General features: G+C 39.0%; 1 protein-coding gene across 3 annotated transcripts in view; it reads left to right on the top strand.

Annotated features, from left to right (window-relative positions):
• The first annotated feature begins 8848 nt into the window (after nucleotides 1–8848).
• Nucleotides 8849–18007, top strand: part of UBE2W (ubiquitin conjugating enzyme E2 W) — a 44494-nt gene continuing 35335 nt past the window's right edge. For all 3 annotated transcript variants that reach the window (XM_068397062.1, XM_068397064.1, XM_068397063.1), the window contains exon 1: nucleotides 8849–8929. In XM_068397062.1, coding sequence (XP_068253163.1) covers nucleotides 8915–8929 — 15 coding nt within the window. In that variant the 5' untranslated portion in view covers nucleotides 8849–8914. The remainder of the gene's footprint in view (nucleotides 8930–18007) is intronic.

The raw sequence follows: 18007 nt of genomic DNA, 5'->3' as shown, positions 1-18007 counted from the left end.
TTGAAGTAAAAAGGATGTAATTTTTTAAAAAGGTGTTTTTTCCTTTTTTCCCCCCTTTTTAAGCATTCCAAAACAATCTCCTGTTAAAATACATTGCATTTTATGATTCTGTACTGCAGCAGTAAGGTAAAATAGCTGGTGTAGTTCTGAATAATAATTTTGTTGTTTTTCCTTCAGCTTAATGTATCATACAGTAGCTTTGAACACTCAGGAAATGCGGTAGTGTCCTGGAGCGCACTATTTGCAAAACCACCGGCTGTTAAAATGAACCTGCAGATTTCTAAGGGGGAGGGGGGCAGAGGGAATTAGTGCAATTTCCGTAATAGTGACATGGGTGTGCTATTATCAGACAATTGGAAACTTACCACGCTTAACCCCTGAGTTCTAAATAAATTTGAAAATTGAAAATTTTTAAACCTGTGTTTCTGTTGATTTATGACTTCTCAGAGCAAGTATGCATATGTAGCATCATAATTTTCATGGCTATGTGGTGAGAAAATTGCTAATACAATTAGTATTTGAGTATTAGGTTGTGAAAGAGCGTGGATGAAATTAAAGGGTTTTTTTCATAGTTCTGAACTTTCATAGACTTAAAGTGTTTAGATATCTTTGTGCTCCTCTGAATTACACATATGCACAATTTTCAGAAACAACCAAGTATGGAAAAAAGATGGTGTTCCTGAACAGCCTTGAAGAGGATATTTTGAAGACTTCAGGTGTCCCATAATAGCCCTTTTTACTTAGTAAGCTAGTCCTGTATCTTAAACTGAACCACTGTTTTAGCCATAAAAACTTCCAGATTCTTTACTAACTGTAAGGAATGAGAAAAGTCCTGCTGGGTTATGGTTTTCCATCATTTGAGTATGTATAAGCTGCTGAAGAAGTCTTTGATGGTCTCCAACATGAAACAGTCTGCGCATCTGGAACAATCAGAACTCTCTTCCACAAGACATGAAATTCCTTTTTCGTTTTGAGGTTGAAGAAAGGAGGATTCACCATCAAGATTCACCACGCCATTCTATTCAACAGCTGTGTTGAACGTGATGTCTAAAAAGGCATTTCTTAATTAATGACAGTAAGTGTGGAAAACTGGTTGCTTCTGTCTGTTTTATCGCTGGGTATCGTATTCCACAGGCATAAGTTGCAGCAGTGGCTTTGTTTATTTCACCCTTTCTTGTTTTTATTCTTCCCGTGGAATGGAGTTTCCCAACACCTGCCTAAATCTGTTGGTTTATGTGATAAAGTGGACAAGGAAATTAATGGGTCAGGAAAGTTAACTTTTAGTCCATGTTTCGTGTCCCTAGTTTTATTTATTTTGTGAAGTCTCAAATGTTGCAGTATAATTTAAGAGAGTAACAACTACTGCAGAGTCAACAAAAGCACAATGTTAATATGTAGGTACTAATGAGAAATAGCAGGTTTTTCTAGCTGAAAACTAAGGGTGGAGACTGTGGTGTAAACTTAATTTCAACAACTGAATAAAAGAAAAATAGCAGGAATTCATTATTTTAAGATTGAGTGGATTTGGAAATTAAGCTATTATGCAGGTTTTTAAAAAGAGACCAAAGCTTTGCAATTAGCAAAAAAAGGTAGGTAGTTTTTCCCATGAAAAAAGGTCAACCTTGAAGGATTTTTTGACAAATAATAAACTGAATTGGTGTTGGATTTCTTTTTAAATTTAACTTATTAGGTGGCAATTTTATGGGAAGATACCAATGTTGTGAACTCGATGTGTTGCCCAATGATTGGAAGAGCTAGAAAAGAGCATGTGGTAGATTCTGTGATTATTATCAGTCACCTATGAAGCTTATTTGAGTGTCATCACTAGGGCAGCACAGAGAAAAGAACAGTGAGTTTTTATCAGTCCAAGTTTTAACAAGTGCTACATGTCAGGAAATAAAGCTTTGAGTATGTTACATCTAAAACATAGGTTGTAGTGCAATCTCTTTTATGGGAGAAAGGTCACTGAGATTTAAAAAAAGGAAAAAAAAGATATTTTTCTCTGTCATTGCCATGTTACTGTGTTCTGTTTACAGAACACAGCATTTTCCTCCCACGCTATGCAGAAGGAGAATCAGAGATGCAAGGTCGTGATTGTTCTTTGACAAATGGAGTACTTCAATATTTTATCCTATTGAACTCACGTACTCAGACAGCTATCAAGATGTTAATCATGTAATGTTCTGTAGCCTCACTTGTTGAGGGTAGAATTGGAAAATTAAGTTAAAATTGCCCCTGAGATACCTACTGTGTTTTAGATTGGTGAAAGTAACAACTTCAGAGTTTTTAGATAATTAAAATCTTACTGTACAGTGCTGAAGTTACTGTTTTTCAGGATGGTTTTGTGAGATGAGTTTTTTGGGAATACAGGCATGGATTAATGCTACTCGTTATTTATTTGTTGCCAATTTATTTCCTCAACCAGAAGTTACTTTGCAGTTAAAAACAAATACTGTTAATTCATTTAATGTTAATTCAAATTTAAAACTGCCTTTTCAGGTTAGAATTCACAGCTAAGGCTTTTCTCTCTATGAAGAAAATACTGCTGGTATCCTATTTGCACTTAATAGTAGAAAACCTTTATCTCCAAAATCACCACTACACAAAACCATAAGTAATACATAGTTCATGTCTTATCATGTCTAGGTTGCTATAAATTCTTTTTACTCTGTCTCGTAAAACAATGGGATACTTGTTACGCAGGTTAATTCACTCTCACATAAATAGTTCTCAGTTTTGGTTGTTATCACCAAGCCTGAAAAATATCTAGAATCTAAATGCATTTAATTTCTCTTTTTATACTGGGAAAAACTTCCCGCATTACGATACTAAATTGTCATATGATGTTTTCCAGCAGTGACACTCCATTTGAGTCAGAATTATTTATAGCAAACTCTTTGAAAAGTGTAAATGATATATCAATATTGCATTAACATCTAAGCTGCTTTCAGATTTGTCATAGAGCACTTAAATAATGAAAAATACTTGACTTGTAACAAAGAACTATGACTTAACAGGAGAACTGTCTGAAAATACTTAGCTGAAATAGGCAACTAACTGCTCGTCCATTGTGTTTTCATAACATAGCTCCATTTCATGGTAGTCATATCCCATATGAAGTCTCTTCTTTCCCGAGGGACATTAAATAAGCAAACGCAAACCAACAGGCTGGACCGGTGTCATCTTGGTGTACAGGCCTGCACTGACATTCTGCAAGCTCTGTAAGTAGTATTCAGGGTCCGGTGATGGCAGTACGCAGTCTGATGTGTACATTTGGAGGATTTGCTTCTCATCCCTCAGGAACTGCTATCGCTTATAGCACAGCTGTATATTACCTGAAAAGCCTCTTCTCCAGCAATTTTATCTTGCTTCTAGACTAGCAAGGCCAAACAGCTACTTAATTTCGAAAATTCCTTATCAGTATCTTCTTCATTGGTTCTGAAGTCCGAGCCACTTCTGTGTGTTCCTAATAACAAAATCAACAAGGTATTCACAGAATCACAGAATCAATCAGGTTGGAAGAGACCTCTGGGATCATCGAGTCCAACCATTGCTCTGACACTACCATGTCAACTAGACCACAGCACTAAGTGCCATGTCCAGTCTTTTCTTAAACACATCCAGAGATGGTGACTCCACCATCTCCCTGGGCAGCCCATTCCAATGTCTAATGACCCTTTCTGAGAAGAAATGCTTCCTAATGTCTAACCTGAACCTCCCCTTCATATACCTCCTGGGCTTACCTGAGAAGCCTTCAGTTCACAGGTTTAAAAAAAATACTAAATTATGGTTATATTTCAATATTAAAGGTGTTTTGTTATCACTGAGCAGAGTCTGAACCCTTGTATTTGACCGACACAGTAATCCTCCTGGAAACGGATGCTTTTGATGTGAAAGAACTTTTAATAATTACATAACCTTGCACTTTTTAGTGTATTAATCTGTTTCATTGAGTATAGGTCCTACACAATCCCCATTATTTTAATTTTTTATAGCTTTTATCTTTATAGGTATTTATCTTTACAGCATTTATAAGAGTTAGAGGATTACTGGTGACAAAAAAACATGTCTTGACAATTATTACAAATTGGTAATTACAGCATATTACTAAAACAGGCAATTCCACCCCTTCCGCTGGCCACATGTCCTTCCCCTGCAGTAGTTAGAACTGTGTGTCCACAGAATAGGAGAGAGTCTTTTTCTGATCTGATGGAAAATTATTTTGGTAGTTCAATCTTGCTGTGGATAAGCTGAAAGCCACAGATCACACAGGGACTGTAAAACTGTCAAATCCTATACAAGAGAAGAAATGGAAGCATGTGACAGCCAAGAAAAGGATGACCCTCTTCTGCAGATGCTGCACTTGCAGCAGATCAGGAATAAGGTGAAACCTTTCCCTTTGCCTCCATTCATCCCTTTGAAAGTCCTGGGATGGAAGTGATAATGGGCCTGTTACTATCCAGAACTAAGTAAGATAAAAATGGAACAAGCCATTGATGAAACAGCTACATTATCACTATGGAATAAAACAACAGTAAAATCTCAATAGGTCAAAGACACCTTCCAAATTTAGGGTATTTTTCATTTTTAGCTATGTATGCATGTTCTTTTGTATTCTTGATATAATCTTGTCTTGGTTTGATTATACGTCTTTTACTTGCATGATGCAGACAGCATTTCCTGCAGGTGCATCAAGCTTTTGTTTATCAGATCTCTGTTGCACAGACTTTTTAAACTCAGTGCCCTTCCTGAAACTGGCAGGCAGGACTGGAAGGAGAAGTTGGCACAATTCCTCCGAGAGGTATGTCGTCCTCCACGCGTGTGAGATGTGGCCTCCTGGCACTGCAGATTATGGTTACTATGCCACTGGAGTAACAAGGGGAGGTTAACATGATGTACAGTTGATTTATGTGTGAGAAGGAGATAAGATGGACAGCTAAAAAAGTACAGTGGACACACACAAAAGAAATCAAGCTCCCGTGTTATTATAGTGGCAGAAATTGTAAAGAAGCAGGCAGTGATAGTTCAGTATGTAGAAGAATGCTATAGGGGAAAAAAAAAAAAAAGAGAGCAGAGGAAAAAAAATGTATGGTAATGTTTGAAAACATTATGGATAACAGAGGGAATGGAATATAAAATTATAGGGACCCTAATCAAGAAACATGTTTGACCTTTGTGAAACTGGCTAGATACATCAGAAAATTATCAAATAAATGCAGTTTGAACATTAGTTGCATTTTTCCTGTAAACAATGTAACGCAAACTTTGAAGAAAAGCAGACTTTTAGATCAAATTCATGAATATTTACAGAAAAAAATTTAATAGGAGGTACAATTGTTATTTGCTCTATATATTTTTGATATGTGAGTCATAATCATGTATTTGGTCAGATCAGTGCAAGATACCTTGGGAAATAATGAAGATAACAGATGAAATTCCTCTTACCCCTAAAGCTTTGAATATTTGGGACCTAGGACTCCAATTCTTGAAGTCTCTGGCAAAACTTAGGTTGACTGGTGCAGGACCAGGCTGCATTAGCCAAATACTAAAGCTTTCTTTTTTAAAAACCGAACAACTATTGCGTTGGCTCTCTTTACATGACTCATTAGGAAGGGTTAACTGCAAAAGTGTTTTCTTCTACATTTTGCATAGGTAAAGGTCAACACTGAAATGAAGAGCAAATTACAATATAACCAACTCCTTGTGAAATCTACCCACTCTGGGACTTTGGGCCTTTCATTGCTGAGATTACTGAGTAACTTAGAACAAAGAATACTATGAGCCATCACAAAATCAAGAATGGAACTGTATCTAAGGAAGAAAATACTGATATTCATAGAAATTCTTTCTGGGAGTCTGCTAATAGTGTTTGTTTTCTCATTATGCTTAAGGGATTGAATCCCTATAGCATTATGCACTGTACAAAAACACGTATTTAAAAGCACTCTCTGCAAGCCAGGTTACTGAGACATGGGGAAAAGAAAAAAAAACAATAAAACAGAGGATAATTCTCCAGCTGCCCCTATTCCCATGATGACAAGGAGCTAAAAATGTTGCACATATATATTAGGCAATTGCCTGGCACTTTATAAAACAAAGATGTGACAACAGTGATAAAGATACCTTTGGTAGTCCTGTAAGAATGAACTCTACTCAAGGTGAATTTAGGGATGGGGGGATTCTGGTCACGAGTTTCAGCTGCAGAGTAATGCTTTAGTTTCTTACATATCCATTTAAGTTAGGGTGGGTAGTAAGTCGTTTGTGCTTCATTGTTTATGTGAAGGTCAAACTGCCCCTTGCTTTTCATGCCTGGTATCCTCAGGAATGGGATTTGCAGCATAGATGAAGTTGTCTCAGTAAACAATATTATAGTCCAAAATGTGATAGGTGCTTTATTTTTAACATTGCAAACTGTGTGATAGCAAAAAAGACTTCTCGAACATAAGGATAGTTAAAAGCTATGATTTTTTGCTAAGGTGGCTTTTTGTCCAGAGATATTTTTTCTTTATTACAGAGTAGAAGTGCTATTTGTACTGATTACAGTTAGCTTAAGACTACAAAGCCGATCTTTCCATGCAGAACCAGCTTGCAGTCTATGAAGTGTGCTGGCATTCAGAAGCTTATGCCTTTTTGTATCTTCTGACCTTGAACAGGGTTTTCTGGAACAGGGTTAAGAAACTGAATACAATGGATTGAAATCAGTTCTATCTCACTGTGATTACATCAACACGGATGTCAATATGCCCATGTTTATAGACGAACACATGTCCATTGCTTAAACTTGATGTTCTTGCTGTCTTTGTGGCATATGGCATTAAGAAATGTATTTTAGGATAAACATATGTTTGGATCATGCAAAACAACAACATCTAGTAAAACAGAAATAGCGACGTTCCACTTAATGCTCTAACAGCCTAAATTTGTTCTGAAGAACTGCAGGAAAAAGAAACCTCTACCAGGTCTGAATGTCTACTTAATGCAATAAACCCTCTGCAACCTAAACAGTGTTGTGAAATCATATAGTACATAAATACTTCCAGAGAAAACGTACACAGCAAGACTCTTCTGACTTAAGTGTTATTTAAATGAAGTCAGCAGAGCAATGCCAACTTGCACAGCAACAGGAGCCCATAGTTTGTGACTGAGAACTGAGGTTCAATTTAGAGGACAAAAAGCATAGGATTTGGTTTACATCACAATACTTTTTCTATCCTTACTTTTGGTAGGTTAGTCTCCTTTCCTACTCAAAAACTGACACATACTCAATTTTATTATAAGCAAATTCCCACAAAGCCAAGACGCTTGTTCCCTTCTGCAGCTACCTCACAGGGCAACGATACTCCTGCTGCCTTCTGTTCTTCCCTTTAAGCAAACCCCAGAAGATTGTATGCTCACTTTATTATTGGCAACACTGCTGGTGCTGGATACAGGTTGGAAGATGATTCTGTGTTGTGCTGGGTTTTCATTTTCCTCCAGTTAGCTGTTTTCAAAGTTGAGCATGCATAAAAACATACTGGAAGGTAAAGCTTGTAGGTAGAAGTAGTATCTTGCATCACACTAAATAATATGGTTAAATAAAGTAGGCAGGCTTTCAGACGCACAACCCTTCTTTAGGTCTAAAATTGAAGAAGCAGATTTCAAAGGTAAATACAAACGGAGAACAGTTGTTCAATAAAATCAGGTGCTACTGATGGAGCAGAAGTGACCCAAGGGGATTCTTTAGCATCATCGGAAAGTGTGGGTGTGAAGGGACAGACGAATGTACTCCAATGTTTTTGGAATGTACAGCGAGATCAGCAGGGAGATAAGAGATTATAGTGAGCTGTAAAATCAGGATCTCTATTAAATCCTTGGTTTTACATATCCACTAGGATTATGAGTTTTATAGGTTTGTTTTTGGAAAAACATTTCGTAGGCTTATCATGAGGACCCGTTAGGTCTGAAATATAGCTAGAAAAACTGCTTTATGAAAAGTGTTTCTGTAATTGCTTAATTTATTGATTGCATGCACGTTGCTTCTAGTGAGTGGTGCTTGTTTATTTTCACCTACACAGTTATAACAAAATCATTCAGTGCAAAGGACAGAGGATGTTCCAGTCCAGGAAAGGAAAATGTAGAATCCAAAAATGCTCCCATTTAAAATATACTCATGCTAATTTGGACATGGATGCCACCACTGCAGAAGAATCATCATCTGAAGACCTTTGGCAGAGTACCGTGGGAACCACAGACAAACGTCTCCCCTCGCCAGGAGAACCGTTCATCGCCCCAGGTCCGAGGCAGGCCTTCTCCCAGAGTAAACTAGCCACTGCCCCACGGTCCTGAGCCCAGGGAGCAGAGCAGGGCCAGGCCGGGCCGGGCCTGCTGCCGATCCCTAATCCGACCTTCCTGCTGGAACACACCAGACGTGAGGGGAGCCCGCAGAAACCCGTAAAAGCACACAGCCGACATCAACTAAATCCCTTAAAGACTCTGGACGCGCAGATCTAAAAGCCTTTACAAACACAGAGGCCAGGCGGGGGGTCAGCCCACTCCCGCCCCGCACAGCGGCGGTCACGTCCGGCCCTGCGGCCCGCTCCCACCGTGGGAGACAACGGGGCTCCCTCCCCGGCCGCAGGGCAGCCCGGCGCAGACCCCTCCCCGCCGCCGTCGGGCGAGCAGGGGCAGAGCAGCATCGGGGCAGCCCCCCCGACGGTCGCAGGGAGCCGTCGAGGCACCTCCCCCGCGGCCGGCAGGGGCGGTACCGGCGGCAGCGAGAGCTCAATGCCACCGCCGCCCGCCCGCACCGCCCTCTCAGCGCGCATGCGCGGCCGCCCAGGCACGTGACCCGGGAGGGCGGGGAGGGGACGGGCGCGCGGCGCTGCGTCTCTGTGGGCCCGGGCCGGCGGCGCAGAGGGGAGGGGGAGGATCCGTCATGGCGTCTATGCAGGTGAGGAGCCAGCGGCGGAGCCGGGGCAGCACCGGGACGCGGGGGCGGGGGCCGAGCGGCGGTGGTGGCTGAGCGGCAGCCTGGAGCCGGGAGGAGCCGTTCCCCCGGGCGTGTGTGTGGTGGTGCGCTCCGGAGAGCGGTGCGGGCGGAGCGGCCGCTGGGGCAACGGCTGAGGGGGTCGGTTGCGGGGCGGCTCCGGCGCAGTCGCGGGGCTAGAGGGGCCGGTGGCCGCTCGGCGGAGCCGGGCAGGGCAGGGGGAGGCAGGGTAGGGCTGGCCCGGCATGGAGCTGAGACCCACGGGGACAGGCTGTGAGGGGTGAGGCCGGGCCCGGCTGCGGCGGAGGTGCGGGGGAGCCGCAAGTGAGGGCGGGCGGGGCAGGATGGCGGGCGGGGGAGGAGGCGGGAGGCGCCGGGCGCCGTGGGGAGGAGGGGGGCGTGTTGCCTCGGGGAGAGGTTTGGCAGTGATGCCCCCTCTCCTCGGGGAGGTGAGAGGAGGGCTAAGGGACCCCTCGGCAGGGCTTGGGGGGCGCAGGCCTTCGCTGTCCACCGTGGGAGGGGGCGGGCTCGTCCCCCTCCCCCGGCGGTGTGGCCGCAGTGTAGCGGGGGTACAGGGAGACCCCCCCGGTGACACCGTGAGGACGGCGTCGAAGGATGTGACCAACAACTCCATCTTCCCGGGTGTTTCTGGGGTTACGGCACTGTAATTCTCGGGCACAGCGGGGCTGGGACAGAGAAGTTTTGTCCCAGGCCGTGTGCCCGTGGGGTCCTCTTTCTGTAAAATGAGACTGCAGTGTGGTGTTAGTCCTGTGGACAGATAACGTCTGGTTTTACTTGGTTGGATGGGGTTGCTGTAGGTACAGTAGCACGAAACATCCTGTGGCTTGACAGGTATTCCCAGCTGAATTATTTATTCATATCTTCTCCGAAGCAGTTCTTAAATAGTAGCTGCAGAAATTGCTCTGGAAGAATGGATCACTTTCACTCTGTGCTGCTCCGGGTGGGTGGTGATTTATTGTGACTGGGGGAAGGAGAAAAGATCGCTGGGGTTTGTGTTAGTGGCCCCTGTCTTTCCTTACTTCACCTGTAACTGCTCTGCTTTTTCTTGAATTTTTACAGTGTTCCATATTGGTTTTAGATCTGGATGATCTAGCACCTCTGTTTTCTTTCTCAAACTGCTGCTTTCTCTTTCTTGTTTTCATTTTGGTCCAGTATAACTTACATTTTTTTGTAACTAGTAATGGAACAGCCCAGTAAGAGTGTACAAACTGAATGAAATTAGTTTAATTGTCCTGATAGCTTGGATTTAGCATAGCTAAAAAGAACTAAAATGTCAAAGCATTAAACTTTACAGGGTAAAAATTCTGATCATGAAGTTTAGAAGCGTAAAAAAAACATGGTGTGTCTTTCTGAGTTATTGAAACGAAGTGGGACCAAGAACTTGAACGTACTGTACAGAATGTTCTTCATTTAGCAGTACTTTAGACAGATAGTCTGATCTGCCTTCGTATTATCAGCTCTGTCTGGCAAATGCGTTTTTGTAATGCTCTTCTTTGAATGTTCAGAATGCTACAAGCATCACTGCAAAATAGAGGCAATAGTCTATTAAGTAGTATATTTTATAAAATTGTGTGAAAACTATAGGGAAACAACAGTTGTGAAACTTGAAGGAGACCCTCTGTGGGGCTTTGTAAACCTGTGCTGTGTTGCTGTCTCTGGCCTAGTAAGTGACCTTCTACAGCTTGCCTCTCTCTCATTCCTGTTGCTTCCCCTGTAAAGGGGAGATAATGATTACAAATTAAATGATGTTTTATAGGATACATGAATGACCAATGTTGCCTAAAAGTAAATTAAGTTCTGTGTGGAGGTAGTACTCACTTTCTGAAGATATGGCTGTGGTAAGTTTAATGTTGTAATTGCTTTCACTTTAAAAATACCAGCTGTAAGATTAGGTGTTTTTTTTTTTTAAAATGGTGTTCTCTTGTCTTTTGATGAGAGATTCAAGGAAGTTTACGGAGTTTTTTGTCTATATGTTGCTAGTTGTATAATGATCTGATGACTTTTTCCTGAGTTTAGTAAATTACTGAATTAGTAATATAGTTTAGCAAATTGGAAAAGGAATTGTCTGGGATTTTTTTTTAAATAGTCAGGAAGTATAAATGAAAAATCAGTAAGTGAATGGTGAACTGTAAAATTAGTAAGTTTCTCAATAGTAGACACCTTCCCAGGTGAGCAAGATTTCAAGGCTCTGAATTCTTCTATTAATTAACATCCAAATCTTCAGTTCAAAAAACATTTTACAAAGGAAGCTATTGTATATAATTTTAGGTGTTTTTTGGTTCAGGATAATTTAATTTATTATTATTATTAGTGCTAAAATTTAATATGTAAGTTGCCTAAATAAAAAGGAGACATCCTTTTTCTGGTTATGTACAGTGTTTTTAAATACCTGATGTTTAACTGAAATGTTTGTGCAACTCATTTCAGTCTCTATACCAGTAGTCTATCACCATACCATTATGGCAGAATTATTTATATTTCTGATAAGACTGATATATTGGTACGTTAAATAAGTTTTAGCTGCTTGTTAAACTACTGTAATTTTATACAGCAGTGTATGATGCCCTAGGTTAATTGCTGCTTATTTTTACAGATCCACTGAAATGTCTCTGATTAACTTAAAGCTAGAGTTATCTGATCAGCCTGTTCTAAGTTAGCCTACAAGGAAAGTTTTGAAACTGTAACAAATCACCTGTTTTTGCCAATGGCAATGAACATCAACCTGAAGAGCTGACGCATAGTCAGTTCAGTTGACGCAGAGTAGCTTGTAAAACTTGGGAGTTTGAGCCTTTACCTGTATAATTTAAATTTATAGTGATCTTCATCAGTGTGGACATTCTTTAATGGTAGCTATCTGTAATGGTTTTCTTCTAGAATAATAGAAGCCAATGTTGACGAGATCCTGTGTTTTGTTTTCTAACCAGTGTTGTCCAAAGTGGTGGCTAATTTGCCACTGCTGGAGTGGTTTAAACGTGGTTTGTGTAACTTTAGGCAAACGGTTATTTTTTTCTTAAAAAATCGAGCAAACAAAACCCCCAAACAAACCTTGAAGGAAAAGCATTTTTTTTTTCCACGATTTTTCCCAGAAAAAGCCTAAGTTTGTGCAACTTTTCCTGAAAAAAAAACCCCAGAAGTATTCTGAAAAGTTGTAAGTAGTGTAGAACAAGTGAATGGAATGGATTTGCTTTAGAAATTAGGTATAGCATCACTAGTAATCCGAAGTCTTAAAGCTACAGATTTAAGATACAGAACATAAAAATGTGGTAAATACTGAAGAAATAATAAGCAATAAACAGTTGTTCTCAGAACAGCTGGAAACACAGAACTTGCACTAAGAATAGAAGAGCAGGTGAAAAATAGAATCAAGGAAGTTCAGTTGAAAATGTATGGAAAATATATCATTGCTGTACAAAGTGTTAGATAATTAAGGCCTTTCCCTCAACTCACAGATAACAACTATTTGCATTTTAAACTCGAAAGCTTGGCTTTATCCATAATGCTGGCATTTTAATTACTGCCGTTTTACCTTTCCCCTCCTTTCGTTTTTAATACCAGGTTACTTCAAACCCTGAACTATGACTGGACATATTTAAACAGCTTTCACAAACACATCTATGGAAACAGTTTTAGGTTTACATTTTATCACCAAAATAACCTCTGGTCTTTCCTTTAAAGTTAGACACATGAGTTTTGTACATGTAGATATTTAAATCTGATTAAATACAGAGCTGATGTAATTAATGACACAGCTTTAGTAAAGAGTGTAGAATGTTAGCCTTCACCATGCGTTTGTGTTATCAGGATTTTTTTTTTTTTTTGCCCTTGAAAACTGCCTGTTGGTGGGCTGACGTCAAAATACAGGCACACATCAAAATAAAAAGTGCTGCTTGAAAAGTCTTGTTACAGCAATAGATTGTTTTCAAAATGTATGTCTAAACAGACATTTAATAAAATAATTGTGCTAGATGACAATGCAGAATTCCTGTTAGCTTGAGATCACCAGGAACTTTTTATCACAAAACACAAGCCAGTAGCAATACAAAAGCTTCCCACAAGTTTCACCACAGTGTTTTCAGCCAGTGGGGCAGGGGGTGGGAAAATGTATACAAGCCACTGAAATCTCAAGAAAAAATACATCGTAATTACATTATAAGAAAATAATATGCTCTGGATATGCCCACTTTTGGTTAAACTTTCTTGGTTCTATTCTTTACCTGCTCTTTAGTCTCAGTGGAAGTTCTGTGTTTCCAGCTTTTCTCAGAACGATTGCTTATTGCTTAATCTTTCTTCAGTATTGGCAGCATTTTTATTTAACAATTTGGAAAGAACTTTCTCTTTACTTATTTGACAGGAAAAAGTTTTAAACTATTTTTAATATATTTTCCAAAAAAACCCCGACAAACCCAACTTTAAGTGAGGAGAGCTTTCAGTTGACTGGAACTTCAATGATGATGCACATGTATTTTGTACTGTTAAGTGTCGCAGTAGAGGATGCTATTTGTGTTATTTCAAATAAAATATTAAAAAAAAAAAAAGAAAATATGTTTACTGTAATTATATAACCAATTCTGGGATATAAACACAATGGAATTATTGGTAGGTAGTAACAACTGGAAGTATTTAGTGATGCCATTGATGAAATACTGTTGAAGATAAAAACTTCAATCATTTTTTAAACTGAAAAAGGCAAATACCATAATTGAGACCAGAATGAGTGGAGAGTAAAGTATTTCTCCTGTCCACTAAGAGGTTGTTAGTCCTTTATGTAACCTTCAGTTATCAGTATGTACTGATATGTGGTATATTAGCTTTGGCATACAGCCATGCTACAGTAAAATAAGATAAATGCAAAATTTATAGTTATTTTACCAAGATGAGTTAGTTTAATATTGGGTTTTTTAATAAACTTTTAAGAGAGTTGAATATCAAGTGAAGTTTAAAATTTATAGTCTTTAAGTCAGTAAAGATAAATAAAATAAAAGTCATAGCTTTAGGCCCTAAGGAGTCTCACTTGCTTGTTTTTGTATCTTCCTGCATAAATAGAATTTTGGGAAACACTTTGCTCTGCAGCAACTGCACAATTTTTGAGCTAGAATGGAAGAATTCACTTCCAAAAAAGAAAGCAGTAGTAGATTAAGTTCACTGAAACTAGTGTCCCTGAGTGTTACCAGCAAATCTTTCTTCCAAATAGACCAGCTATATAGCTAAAATATAGAAAACCATAAATTCTTTCCACGAGTCACATTGAACGTTGATATCTCGTGAATATGTGTATCATTTAAATCGGGAAAATAAGAGCAGACATATATTTATTGTAAAGAATAATTATTACAGTTGATTGTAAATATTTTTCATAATAATGTCTTGTACTTGCTTGTAGGCCTAGCTATTCCAGCTCTGAGAAGGGAAAAAGAGAAAACAATAGATTTGCAAAAGCCAGGGAATGTTGTCTTGTTAAGCTGCTCCCTTGGAAAGCTCTCCGAGTTTGTAATTAATAAGCTAAAGCAGCTTAGGTCAAACAATGTACGAAACTCAGTGATCAAGCACTTTCTTTAATTGTTTGCTCAAATTCTACCAAGCTAAGACTTTCAGACTAAAGGATCTTCACTATGTAATATACAGGTGTAGCCTGTACTGGTGAATACTCCCGGAGATTGTGATTGAATTACCCCTGTTAATATGAGAGAGAGAACGCACAAATTCCACTGAACTTACACATAGTTATGGCTGCATTCAACAAATACAAATGTGTTTGATACAATGATCGTGTCTCTTACGTCCAGATGTAAACCAACATCTCCCTTGATTTACAAACGAGAGATGAGCTTTCAAAGAGTTTACAGGCTAAAGTTTCCACTGGGAAAGAGGACGGTGAAGGTCTTTTACTTGGTACTTGGAGCCAAAGATTTTGTGCATCTTGCATGGTTTTGAAGTAGGGAAGGACCATGACAGAACTGTCCACTGGGGGTTGGGTTTTTTGCCTTTTGATGGGAGGAAGAGACAATATTACATGCCCATTTAAGCCTGTTATAACATCATCAATTAAAAACAAATGAAAATAAAGTAAATGGGTTAAATGTTTTAAAATAAGAGGAGCCAGTAAGCAACCTTTAGTGATAGAATGAAGGTCAGGTAGCCTGTCTTCTGCCTGCTTTTGGTAGTTGAGGGCTTTCAAAAGGTATTCTGGAATCTGTGCCAGCCTTTGCAGGTTTTTTTTCTTTGTTTGTTTTTCCTATGAGGTGAACTTAATCACTGGAATGAAAAATGGGTATCAATCTGGGGTGGCAGGGGAAGAAGGGAGGGAACCCCATCATTTGCCTCCCTGGGAGCTGTATTAATGTGTTAGAAAATCAGGGACAGAAGTTAATGGTGGTAGAGCAGGAATTGCGAGACACCTTATTTTTGATAATTAATGATCTGATTGAGAATATTAGCAATTCATCCTTTCATACACAGTATTAAAAAATTCTGTTTCTCCTTGGGTGATACAAAGTTGTTGTCATCTTTTTTTATTCAACTTAAAAATACTGCTTGATCAGTCTCAAGAAAAAAAAATCCTGTAGACATGTCAATAAATGTTGACAATAGTTTACTAGAGTATATCAAGTATTGTCTCTAAAAGTTTACTGAAATAAAATGCTTCATAGAATTTCATGCTACTTGTTCACATAGATTTATTTATTTCTTCTTGATTAGACATTCGTGGGCAATAATGACAAAGAAACTGAATGGATTGAGGTTTTCTAAGTTAGAAATTCTCTCCCCGTCATATTTAGGGATATGGATTTGATGAGTATTTAAATCTTGTTACATGTTGCATTTTGCCCCTTTTCTTTCCAAAAGGCTTGTTGTCAGAATACAGCATTTTGCCTTGGTTATCAGCCTTCGGAATGGATGAGAAATTCCCTGGTAGACATATGGTTACCCTCATTGTGCCAGCCCTTGCTATTATTTTAAATTTATTTCTTTAACTGAAGCAGTTCAAATAATGCCAGACTCTTGTCATTAAAAGATAAAATAATTTGTGTTTGACTTCTTAGTACTGTGTGAGGCTTATGCTGAGCGTTGGTACGTTTGAAGACTCCATTTATAAAGCAGATGACTAGCTGTCAGTTTCATTTTATTCTTCATTAGTGGATTTCACTTAATTTGCTTTAAAATGACAGGTTCATTGTAAAAAAAATTATCTGGCAAAAAGCTTTTCAAACTGTGGAGTACAGAGTGTTTTGTGTGTGTGTAGTTATTGGTTTATTTTTAATTATACTGTAGTTCTGATTTCAGGTTGATCTCGTCTCGTAGTGAGTTTAAGTCAAGTATATTATTTCCTTTAGAAGAGTCTTGTGTTGCTTTGACCTTCCAGTCAAATATTTTAGAATATCTTGGAGCATGTGAAGATAATATTCTGTTATCAAACTGAGAAATCAACAGTCCTTCCTCCCACCCCCTGATCCATAACCTAATGAATTTTTTAAATGCTCAGAAGAACAAAAGATTAGTGGTGGAAACTTATTTGAAAGTAGCTCGTTAAAAGATTCATGCGTTGCCTTTTGGTTCCTTTAAAAAGAGAGAAATGTACAAAATGCCTCACATTTATGACTTGAAGTATGGATTGGTCTGGGAAAACAACATTAGAACTGGGTTGCCAGATGTTAACATGTTTTATTAGAAATGAGAAGGAGGAGACTAATCTGCTTCTGCATTCTCAATACAGATTGAAAACCTGATATTCAGCCAAAAATAGAACTGAAAAACAATTCTTGAAACTCAAATCCTGGCGTTACTCTTTATGGACAGAGTATTTTGTGAAGCTGTTTTGTTGTGTGTCCTGCTGAAGCTTTAATTGGGCACATCCAGTGAATTATCTTTCTTTCCCCCTCTGGTTCTTGATTAAATCTTACCATAAGAACTTTGATTAGGAAAAATTCACCCAGGATTGTGATAATCAAGTGTCTGGATGCCTTGTGAGTTTGGGAGTCTGGGCCAAATGATTTTACCTGAATAATGAGTTATACTCTGCAGGGGCTTTCTTGAATGACCTGATTGATTAGGAAACAAAGGATTTCTTTTACTTTGTAGGAATGGTCTCTTTCATCTTTTCTTTAGATTTCTTAAGTAGCAAGATGGGCTGTAGCAAGTAATTTTTTCTTGAATGTCACCATTTTTAATCTTTACGTTGTTTCTCCTCTGTTTGAGAGCTTTTTGGTATTTAAAGTTAGGTTCCTAATTAGAGAATAACATGCAATCAGTTCTAGCAATACTTACCCTGTTAAAAATGTTTTTTTTCTGTAGAGTTTTGTTTGAAAAGCAGGACTATCTACCCAGTGTTTAGAACTTCATATTCTGGATTTGAGATTCTTTTCAGTAAGAAGTGTGTGAATGGAAGAATCAAAATGCTGAAAATAGAGTTGTTGCTGGTCTTACTCTCTCAGGCTAGTAGGTTGTACTAGCAGACTAGTAACAGCTTTGCTTATGAAACAACATGGTGGTATGGTAGCAACACTGTTGTTTGCAGCCTGTTAACAACTCCTGATCTGGTATGAGGTTTCTGTTTGCCTCAGTTCAGTGAGGGAGTGCTTGATAAAAATCTGTCTCCTGCATGCAAAAACGTCTTCAAAACAGAAAGGGTATTTTTTTTGTGAAACATTTTGTAACTGGAGTGAGGGAGGAGGTGACTACCTGTAGCTCATAAGTGAAATGTAAATTCTTTGCCAGGACTTCATCATAGGACTGACAGTACTTTTGTGCTAACAGTGTTTGCTGGGTACATTTCATTTCAGTCTTTGGGTGCGTAAGAGAATCATTAGTAGTTACTGAAGAAATATTATTAGGTCTCCCTAGGGTGCAGCAGCTTTACCAGCATAAAATAGAAGAGTGGAACCCCTGTGGGATTAATTTTTAATTTAACTGTTTATGAGTTAATTTTTCTTCCTCTTTGATCTCCAAGCCAGATTAAGATTTGAGTTTACAGTGTCTAGGAAGGCTTGGCCTTGGAAGGCTACTTCTTTCTTACATCATCACAAC

The sequence above is a fragment of the Nyctibius grandis genome, chromosome 3 (assembly GCF_013368605.1).
Source record: "Nyctibius grandis isolate bNycGra1 chromosome 3, bNycGra1.pri, whole genome shotgun sequence".
In the NCBI taxonomy this organism is placed as follows: Eukaryota; Metazoa; Chordata; class Aves; order Nyctibiiformes; family Nyctibiidae; genus Nyctibius; species Nyctibius grandis.
Note: the sequence above shows the minus strand (reverse complement) of the source record. Positions and strands in the feature narration are given on the sequence as shown.